Below are 10,934 nucleotides of genomic sequence, written 5' to 3'. Positions count from 1 at the left end.
CCACGCCGGGTGATACTTGTCAATTTTAGGACATTAATTTTTAAAACTGTATGTTTACGCACTGGTTGTGGTGAATTTGAAGTGAATTAGCAGTGATTCTGACACCTATCGGACACCCCATCGCAGTTGGGAATCGAAAAGTCTGACGGAAATTGGACACAATTACATGATAACGCGTATGGGTACAAAACTGAATGGTAGCATAACAGTAGACCTCGAGGTCAGAAGCTGCCTACCCTGCACGGTAGGGCCTAGTTGCCCAAGCACAACCTTTGTTCCCTTTTCCGCCTGCTACTGATCGAGAGCTACTCTCTTAAAAATTGCGATCTCAACTGCTATATCCCTCTGTAAAGTGATATAAGTTGTACCATTTCTATATCAATACAATATAAATTGCGGCAATTTTTATTATTGTTTAGCTTGAAATTGCCGTTTTTATTACTGGCAGCCGGTGGATCCAATTCAATATCATACTGTATTGGTGGACCTCTGGCTGAGGCGACTCGGTACCTCCCACGCCTCCTGCTGCGCCTTTTTCGACTTCTTGTCGCATTTGTTTTTCTTTTGAAGGTGACGGCGCAAGTTGGCAGGTCGTGCGAATACTTTCGCACACTTCCAGCACGTGCGCGGCTTGAGCTGGCGTGGTCGACCGGGCTGCGTGCGGAGTTCCGTGGGCATTGTTGGTGCTTCCCAAGTGAGGTGCGAACCTACAGTAGCTAGTGTGCGAACCTAGTCAAACACTACTAAGTGAATGGCGGGCAGACGCCATGTGTTAGCACATCTAAGTGCTCTTTCACTTAGATAAGGTAATTCCTCCCCCGCAGCACAAGAGGATCATACGGCTGCTGTACGAGGAGCAGCAGGAGATCGGCGTTGGGGCGATCGCTGTGTAAATGAGCCTGCCGTCTAGTAGGACACTGACGTCATGGATGCGATATCCGTTCAGTTCTCCTCGTGCAGCAGGTGCATGGCCCTGGCCCTGGTACTCCTCTTGCATCGTGCGCATGACCCGGTTGTCGCAGACATTTCCACCGGTGGCAAACATTTCGATGCTTTTGTTGCCACTTGGCGCGCAGTACCGTGGTCGAGTTGTTACTGCTCTGGGTGCCAGAAATGTTTTAAGTGCGTTATCTGGCGCAGAATCTGGAAACGTTTCCGGAATAGTGCCAGCATTTGTCATTTCCCCCACTGTACTGGTAAGTTGCAATGCAAGAAAAGGAACAACTGGGAAAGCCAGTCTTCCCGCATAGACAAAGGCGTGACTAGTCAACGATTGGGTGGCACCATGTACAGAGCCGCCATTCACATCACACTGTGCTCAAAATTCAATACCACTCCGTCTCAAAATTGATGTCCCATCCCACTCTTTTTTTAGTCTCAAAAATGATGTCCTCAAACTGTAGTTGATTTAACTATGGTGATTAGTCTTTTCCCTGTAACGCTGCGACACAATTACGGCTGTTTTGGGGGAGCACTGAAGGCTCAGAGGCAGTCTTCCTTCCCGCTGAAGCTTCGCTTTGGCCATGTGAGGAGGCTTGAACGTGTTGCCTCCTGTATCCTGAATGCACAAGTCCATCGACCCCTGCAGGCTTAAGAACGCGGCATTAATTGTCGATGGCGGCAGCTCCCAGTACGCTGCTGTAACGGCATCAATGAGCTCATCAAAGTGAGCTCCCGCCTTCGCGGCGTGCTTGAAACCTCCATTGGACTGGGAAAGTAGGAGAATGGGCGGATCTGGACGCTTGATTTGAGGAGGAAGGGCGACATCTGCGATCTGCCGCCCTGTCCCAGCTCTTAAATCACCTCCGAGGCCATTCATTTCGTCACTCTGCTGTCAAAACTAACCGTGCTGAGTTCTCTGGATTTTATCCAGAGTAGTTGGTGCGATACGAGTGCAGGTACTAGTACCTATATGAACACAGATCCCTGTATCACTTATAAGATGACAAAAGAATAATGTATCGGGACGAGCCTGTTAGGTTTTATACATGGGCGGATAGTATATTATTCGGTGCGTGTTGCTTGAGTCTTTTAGGGGCGACATTCGCGTGACAAGACAATCTGGATGTTGCTCGTAGTCACTTAGCCTTCATGAGAGGTTCAAGTTACGAGGCCCGGCAGTAGAAATCCGCCCGACTACAAATAGATCGATGTCATTCTCAGCTATACGATTCCATGCTCCCTAACCGAGGCTACGTTGTTCGGTCGTATATGATCTCCCGTAGCTGCAAGCAGGCGTCTCCGGGCTCAGCTATCTATGTTTTTGTTGCCAAGCCCCAGTGACGCCAGAATTGCGTGGCTATGAGCAGGCGTCACAGGACCCAGCTATCCAGGCTATCTTGCCAGGTCCCAGCAACGCCACGCTGCTTCTCGCCACAGAAGAACTGGACGGTGAACGGCGGTGTGGACAAGATCATCTCCGCGCTGGAGCCTGTGAAGGAGTCGTACCCAACGCTGTCGACGGCCGACATGGTCGTGCTGGCGGGCCAGGTGGCCCTCGAGGACGCCGGTTACGTGACCATCGACTTCCTGGGCGACCGCACGGACGCCAACAACGGGAACGGCACAGAGTAGAAGGCGCTGGGCTACAGCGGCTCGTACAGCAACGCCTCGCTCACGCTGTCGAACGAGTAATTCCAGGTGCTCCTTCCTGAATGAGACGTGGACCGAGGCGTCGGAGAAGGAGTACAAGGCTGAGGGCAAGGGCGTGTACTTGATGGAAACGGACCTGGCGCTGCTGGCGACGCCCGAGCTGAAGGAGGTGGTGCAGCTGTTCGCTTCGGAGGACGCCTTCAAGCACGTATTAAATTCGACGTGAGCCAAGGTCATGACAGCGGACCACTTCAACGTGACCAGCTACTAAGCAGGGCGGCGGTCAGTGTATGGTATCCTAGTCGATAAATACAGTTACCCTGTGCACCGCAGTGCAAGTACGGTAGCATAATTCCAGCTAAGTCTCTATGATCGACTCTTTGGCTGTTTGGGTTTCTTCACTTATTAACGTGGCGACACTCGTCTCATTCGTACGAGGTTCTGTTCATAGTGGTCTGACATAGGCACCGTGGTCCGGGAGCAATGTGAGCCAAACTTACTCACTTTTGCGCTTGCTGAACAAGGTATCTGCGCTTTTGGGGTCAGCCGTGACGTTGGGGGGGGGGGTCAAGTTACTTGCCAGGCAGCCGCACTACAAATAGATAATCTATTGTCACAGCACTACTCCCATTCGAAGCACTCAACCAGCAAACGACAAATGTCAAGGACTCACGTTTTATCGAATGATTCTTGGTCCTTTGCCCACCCAACGTGTCCTAACCTACAAAAGACGTCATTTTATATCGAGATGACCCCAGTTATGACGATGAAAGAACTCTTATCTAACAGAACGACTAACTGGATTTCCTACAACACTTCAAGATGCACTAAGCTTAGGAGAAGTAGAGAGGCTGTGTAGCTAAGAAGCAGAACTTACTTCATGATAGAATCCAGAGCTTCTCCGTGCTTTAGCTCGGTTTAGTAAATAAGCTCACGGTTCAAACCGTGAGAACGCGCCGCGTCGTAGTTGCCAAACCGCGCTGCAAAAGACGAAATATTGACAAAACGCGCATATGTTCTACAACAATGGGACATCAATTTTGAGACGGAGTAGTACATTGTAGCTCCAGTCAAGAAAATGGAAAACCTGTCACGTTTCGAAGTTCCCAACGCGTTGTTGTCTTCAGACAGCTGCAACCTATTGACCCTCGAGGATGTAGATGACGAACTCTTGCCCCAAGATGCTGAAGAGCTACTCGCAACGTTCGCCAAGAAGAAGCTGCCACTATCCGGAGCGGAACGACACGAGCGCCACTGCAAACGGCAGAAATCAGAGCGTGAACGCCTGAAAGAAGAAGTAGTGGTTCTGATTGAGCGGCTGGAAGCTCAGATGAAGCAACAGGGCCCCAACGAGCCGCTGCCTTATCTCTCAGGCGATCAGTCTCAACGTGGAGAATCATTGCTATGAAGGAGAAGCGAAATCGTCTCGTTGCTGAAGCGTGGCAAAACCAATTGCGAGGCGCGGTGGCGGACCAGTCGGCGCTGATTGTCGATTTCCAAGACTTGATCTCGAGACGGATGCGTCGGAGGAAACGGGATGACGTTGAGAAGTTGCTATCGCTGACGCAGACGGAGGTGCTGTTTTACTCCAGCGACGCGATGCTGATCGAGGCTTGCTTGGGAGAGCTGATGAACATCTATCGAGAAACGGATTGAGTCTTCCGTGTGCGTCGAGCATAGCTCCACTGGGCGGGTTCAACTCCGTGATGAAGGACAATGGTGACGTCGAGATCTCCGAGATCGCAAATGTGCAGTATCAGCTTTTTGGCTACCAAAGTTCCTGTGAAATTGCCTGGGAGATAATATCGCTGCCTCACCGTCAAACGGAGCGGCGGCTTCACAACACGTCCACAGGCTGCGAAAACGAGTTTGCGGTTCAGTTTCGCGTCATTTGCCCACAAGACCTCGGAGAAGACGTGGTTTACAACACACTTTGATGCGAAACGATACACTGAGCAAACCCGCACGGTAATGGTGTGGCGTGGCCTCATAGAGGGTGAGGGGGAATTCGCAGGTCTCCGCATGGAAGAGACGGGGTGGTGTGTGGTCTCTTCACCGCTCAGAGGTGTTTCAGACGGCCCCTTGACGATGGTTCAGAAGTATGTCCGTGTCGTACCGCTACATTTTAATGCCTCCAAGACAAAAGTGCACGAATTTTCTGAGCTTATCCTCCACGAGGTTAACGCGACAATCGCAGCGCTGATAGGCAAACTGTGAAACAAGACGCCAGACGATGAGTGGAATTTTGAAAGTGATGATAGATTATTTTAAGGAAGATGCTTTCCGCTGTGGTTATTGTCTGTGTGGGTAATAGATATCAAGCCCATTATGCTCAAGAACTATTGTACTTCAAGCTCTAGAACTACCGTCTCCTTACATTTCGCTTGAAGTGCCCAGTACTCCCTCGTGTGTAATGGACGCGCCAACGAGCACGTTGGCAACATCCTCCATACTCCCCAGCAGCCGAAGCAACGCAGTGATCCAGTCGACATTGACTTCCAGATAGCTGACGCGACTGCTAACTTCGTCAAATACAAAGCTCATCGAGCACTGGCATGTGATCCGCTGACCGAAAAGGCGCTTTCCCAGCGACACTTGAGCGTCGGTGTTGCCGCGATCCTTGTCTAGGTGCGGAAACACCATGTGTAACGTGGCCGCGGATATTGTGACAGTGAACATTGCAGTAGCTGTGAGAACTCCCAGAGTTGCTGCTTCCACCCGCTTAAGGTGTATCGCTGGGTGCAAGAAGTACGTTGCGTATCGGCGTACCTGCCGCATTAGGCCGCCAACACCGGACACACTCCCCATGACGACGTCTGGAGAGAACGTCAGTTCCACCAGAAGTGACTCGATCACGGGCACCGAATCCCTGGATTTTGAAAGCTGTTCTGCACCAAGGAGAACACCTTGGCCACGATACACCACGGATTTTCGCTGCTGCTGTCGTGATGTGGGCTTCCTTGTTGTACTTGCATGAGGCCATCAATTTCCTTTCGCAGGTCCGCGTTGGCCTTCTCCAGATTGAGTAGATATTCTCGCTGCCTGTGGCGGTAACGGCTCTGGTTAATGCGGCAACGCTCTCTACGCCGTGCTATCTTGGCGTTCTGCAAAATCCGATCTGTCCGTGCACGCGCTTTTCGGCCTTCGCGCTGCTGCGATGTTCGCGGAGTAGCATCATTTGAAGGTCTCTCCTGGGACAGAGTGGAGTACATGTAGAACTGCTCGTCGCAGTAAGGCATGCCGACTTGAACGGGGTGGTGTACGATGCTGGAGAAATTGGTGGTGATACGTCTGAAGGAGAACTTTGGAAAGTGATACTCAGCTCCAAACGACCCGGAAACATGGTTACCTCGTTTGCGAACGCTGGGTCAAATGTGTACACGATTGCGAACGCTCAACTAAGCGCAATCGCGTGTTGGGAATACCTATCGTCGCGATGTCCTCAGATACCCATGCCTACAGCATGCATCCACATTTTGGTGTGAGTAGTGACCCATGCTGAATTAGATGAGCACGGACTGCTTGAGTCGACAGATTGTGTTCAGGTGTGATCCCTGCCTCTCACAAATTGTGGTGCAGGTTTTTTTTTTTTTTACCAAACTCACAAAGTGGTTATTGTTCTAGGCTACACCAGCCAGTGCGCCAAAGTCGGGCGTGCATCCCTGCCGTGCTGCTGTCAGTTAGAGAGAATGTAATCGCTAGGCCTCGTTTTGCAGCCCGGCCTGCAGCGCTAGCTTGAGCATCTCGACCGTGTTGACCTTGGCGGCGGCCTGCTCGCTCTCCTCCTGGCACTTCTCTAGCTGTGCCTTGGTGAAGAGCTCCGGGTTGGACCCGCTCTTCTCGACCAGCACCTTCAGCACCTGCAGTGGGATGTCAGCAGGGTAGTCGGCGGCCGCCGCGTTCGACGCCTTGAGCAGCTCCACGTAACGCGCGGTCTTATCGTTGAAGAAGCCCAGCTGTTCCAGACGAAAGTCCGCCGCGCCGTCCGTGAGCTGTTCTAGCGCGCGCACCACGTCGACCAGCGTCTCCAGCAGCTTGGGCTGCAGGTGCTTCACCACGTCGTATCGGGGCAGCACTGGGTCTTGACCGTAGGCGGCGGGGCTTCCGTACCTCACAGGCACCTGCTGCGGCTTGGTGGTCTTCGCGCGCCCCGCGCCCACGGCAGTCGACGGCGTCTTGGTCCGCGGAAGGAGCTACGGGCCGGTTCCGACCTGCGCGCGGCGCTCCTGCGGATCCGAGGTCGCGCCCTACGGCATGGCTGCTGCGACGAGTCCGCCGCGGTTGCGCCCGAGCTCTCGGAGCCGTCAAAGACTCTTATGCCCGTTTCGATAGGGGTCTTCGAGGAATGCGAGATAGGGCCTTTACTAATTGGCTGGGCAAGTTCGCTTCGCGTGCATCACTCGAACGGTGGTGTCAAGTACATTAATATGTGAGCAAGTGGCTGCAGTCATTCAACTTCGAAGACGGTGGACGCTGTGTGGACTAGCACACAGACAAAATGATCGCCAAGAGTAGAAGGATACACCGGACTCAGATGATCATATCGCTTTTCATCTTAAGAAGACACTGAGCTGCGGCTCCAGAGCGTCGATCTGGAATCATGTCCTGAGGCGAATGGTCGAGACTGATCGAGTCGTGGTAGTGACGAAGGTTTTCTCGGAGGGCGAAGGCATCTTCAGTGGTATGGATATCGACGAGACATGGTGATCTACCATTCGACCGCCTTCCGACGGCTCAAAGTTGCGAGCTTTACATGCGGCGTGTACGCAACGAGTTACGGTGGAGTATATCACCGCTAACGCAGAAGACTTTGCTGTCAAGGCGTCCCAAGCTATGATTCAGGAAGCAATCATAGAGGACGAGCGCGAGTGTGTACAGTTGTTAAAGAAACTTTGATAGAAACTCAGTGGACGTTGATACCAATCCATATAATCCCCCCGCAAAAATATTTATGGTACTGTGAACACTAAGTGTTGCTAACGATAATAATATAGTTCACTCAGTTTGTTGCAGACCAATTGCCGAGAGACGAGATTGGACAGCAACGATGCGGAAGGCACCTAAGCCCATAGTTTGGAGACTTCTCGCTTCAGGATACACCAACCTTCGGGGTGGATGACGATAACACTTCCGATATGGTGACGTAAGTTGCCTCAAGACGGGAAGCAGTTAAAATGGCCGTGCCGATCAGTCTTACACCCTGTGCGAGCGAAATCCATCCAGTACGCGCTCTTTGGTGGAGCATGTTGACGGACTTCCAAGTATCGCAACGTATAGGCACTGTTCGCGTGCTGTTGGGGAAAGTCTCTACAAAGTTAAGGCGTTTGTGTCAAGAACAGGTGCGAGAAGCAACAGTGGGTTCGTGCAGATTTCTGAACTGATCACCACCGTCGACCAGGACGCTATGCATTCTTTGCGACTACACTCGTGACGAGTTACAGCCGCTTCACTCGGGTCAAGCGTGTTGCCCAGCGACATACGTACTCCAACCTTTGGGTATTGACCGACAAATAGGCAATATTGTTTCTGAACTTTCGCCCACGGCGATTGGAATGCTCTTGCCAAACCAATGATGGAGTGGAAAATCATCCTGTTTGTGCGCTGGGATATACATTCACTCAACACTAACGCAGCAAATTGAGCTCTGGATGACCCCTGTTATTCACGACGTTATAGTGTGGTTATTCGTTGGAGATCTTATCATTGGATCAAAACTTTTACTCCTTGGGTCGCTGTCGTGTCCGAAGAATGTTGGTCGTTGAAGTTGAAGTTGAAGTGAATGCAGGTCCTGTTATGAAGCGAGGTAGTTGGTGTCGATGTGCGGGGTAGACGGTTGATTTAACAATGAATTGCTACTGCTAGCCTAATATGCACGCCTCGTTGTGCTTCGAGTCGCGATCACTGATAATGACCTTCGGCAATTCGTGATATCGAACAACTGTATCAAAGAACACTTTGGCCGTGTCCTTCGCGTCAGCTGTCGAATACGTTGGTGCGTACTTCGCTCGCTTGGGCAACTTGTCCACTGCAACTAGTATTGCATCGAACCCTTCCGACACTGGCAAACCCGTGACGAAATTCATTGCCACCACTTCCCAGCATTCCTTCGGTGCTGGTATCGACATCAGCAATCCCTTTTACTTCTGGCTGCTGGACTTCCATCGTGCACAAGTCTCACATGTGCGAACGTACTCCCTTACGTCGTGGTCCATAGTCGGCGAGTAATACCACTGCGCTGCTTTCAGGTACGTACGTCGACTTCCAGGATGCACGAACGTCTTTCCATCATGAAATTCGATCATGACTCTTGGGCGAAGTGCTTTATCTTCGGCACACACAGGCGGTAGACAGTTTCGCCTATCGTCTGTAAAAAAACACCATTGCGCTTGACGAACTTCTCCTTTCCTGCTCCATGAGGCCACTGTTGCTTGAAAGCATGGTTGGATTCGTATCCTTCCTGAAACGCTCTTTTCGTCTCAGGGGCCAAGTGCGGACTTACAAATTGATAGTTGACGCTGTTGACTTGCTGCTGTGCTATGACAATAGGGCGACTCTCCCCACGTAAGTCGATATCGTCGAGTAACAGGTGAGTATCGTCCGTTGACAAGTTGCGCAACACTGCAGACTTAATACGGTGGTCATGAAGTTGTAGTGGACGTAACTTGGCTCACTACTTTTGCTTACACGTTCCGCTACGTGTATGAGGAAGCGTACGTATTAGTAATAGCTTGCGTTAATTATACTTGAGTGCACAAGTATAATTTAAATCAAATATAGATTCCAAGTGGCTAGGTTAAGGTATAATGAGGACTGTATTGTATGTAAATTGATCTTCCTCCTAAATCTGCTAAACCTCATCTAGGAAAGGGGTTGACAGCGACTGGCTGTAAGAGCCCCGCCAATATACACGTCTCTAATTGGTAGAAAGATAACGCAGCGTGTTCGTGGATGTTGCATCACCCACGAGTGTCACCAAAGATGGCTCGCTTTTTGGCGCACTTTTCGCAATACACGTTAACGTTATATCATGTGCGAGGTAAGATGAACGTTGTAGCGGCTGGCTGTCAGAGCCCCGCCAATATGCACTTCCCTAATTGGTAGAAATATGCTGCTTTCTACCAATAGGATCTTTGGGTAGGTGTGGACCACTCATTGTGGTGGCCCACTTCAATGTATCCATTGGTGTGACTTACACCAAGGTGAGGAAGTATTTAAAAGATTTTAACAGATATCCTATCTGTTAAAATCACAAGTGGCTTGTAGCCAGTTGTGCGTGTAACCCCGTTACAACCCCCCCCTAACGCGCGGGGTCTCCGCACGTCAATCTTCTGAATTGACCATTCGTCAATTCTCCGCGTTTGGAGAAGAAACCCGCGCTCATTCAACGATGAGCGCGCCTCAGAAGAAGTCCGCAAAGTCGGTGGAGAGTCATCTCTCCATCGATGACTACTTCGAACGCCAAAAGGCAAAGTATGGCGACGTCGTCGACTTCGACGACGACGATGAAGACATGGAGGACAAGGAGGACGCGTCCTCAAAGCGCAAAGACTCAGCGAATCGATCGACCCCCACGCTAAGACCATTCGCCCGGGTGAAGGGGACGAATCGGACGCTTCAAGTTCGAAGCGTTCGCGAACTGAGAGTGATACCCCACTGGCTTCCGCTGGAGCTCTCAGTTCTCCGCGCGCTGCAACTGCAGCGCGTGATTCTAGAGCTCAAGGATCTCCGCGCGCGATCCGTGGATGCCGTCCGCGTCCGAGATCGCGGACCGGTATGGGAACTCGGTACTTCCGAATGAGGTGCCGCTGTACGTATGCAGCGCCATCAAAGATGACGCTGTGGCTGCCGAGCTGCGCTTTGATGCGGAAACGCATCAAAGGCGCGATTACTACATCGGACTCTTCCATGAGCTCCGATGGTTTCAAAGCAAGAAGACATCTTCTCGCAGCAAAGTGCCCGAGTGGCAGGCACTTTGTCAAAGTTGGAACGTTTTTGTTGAAAACTTCAACAAGAAGCCGGATGCTTACCGTGAACGGATTAACCAAGCACGTGATCGCTTCGAGACGTACTCGAATCGTGGAAATTGGAGCGGCTCCACGTTGCTGCGGAGGAGGGTAACGTGCCGTGCGCTGTGCCCGAGGGTTATCAGTGCGCGAAGTGTTTTCCGGGCGCGGTCCGCTTGCGCGACCGCGACCTGAACGGGTACACGTCGTTCCGTGTGCCCGAGAGTCTCAAAGAGCTCCGTGCTAAGTTCTTAGCACGTGAGGGTTCGGGCGCTAGCGATGACCGCAGCGCTCGTGCTACTTCCGCTGCGCCAGCGCGTACTGCTCCTCGTACGCCCT

At 51.6% G+C, this 10,934-nt stretch overlaps 2 protein-coding genes across 2 annotated transcripts; one reads left to right on the top strand and one right to left on the bottom strand.

Annotated features, from left to right (window-relative positions):
* Nucleotides 1-2,301: 2,301 nt before the first annotated feature.
* Nucleotides 2,302-2,818, top strand: IUM83_19464 (catalase/peroxidase HPI; the record flags this gene model as incomplete). Its single annotated transcript, XM_067944515.1, has 2 exons — nt 2,302-2,570; nt 2,641-2,818. The coding sequence occupies 2 exons, from the start codon at nt 2,302-2,304 to the stop codon at nt 2,816-2,818; spliced, it is 447 nt and encodes a 148-aa protein (XP_067789580.1).
* Nucleotides 2,819-6,290: 3,472 nt separating this feature from the next.
* IUM83_19463 (rna polymerase ii mediator complex subunit 10) lies at nt 6,291-6,665 on the bottom strand (the record flags this gene model as incomplete). The annotated part of the gene is made up of 1 exon (XM_067944514.1): nt 6,291-6,665. The coding sequence occupies one exon, from the start codon at nt 6,663-6,665 to the stop codon at nt 6,291-6,293; it is 375 nt and encodes a 124-aa protein (XP_067789576.1).
* Between the last annotated feature and the right edge of the window lie 4,269 nt (nt 6,666-10,934).

The sequence above is a fragment of the Phytophthora cinnamomi genome (genome assembly GCF_018691715.1).
Source record: "Phytophthora cinnamomi strain GKB4 chromosome Unknown Contig51, whole genome shotgun sequence".
Lineage (NCBI taxonomy): Eukaryota > Oomycota > Peronosporomycetes > Peronosporales > Peronosporaceae > Phytophthora > Phytophthora cinnamomi.
Note: the sequence above shows the minus strand (reverse complement) of the source record. Positions and strands in the feature narration are given on the sequence as shown.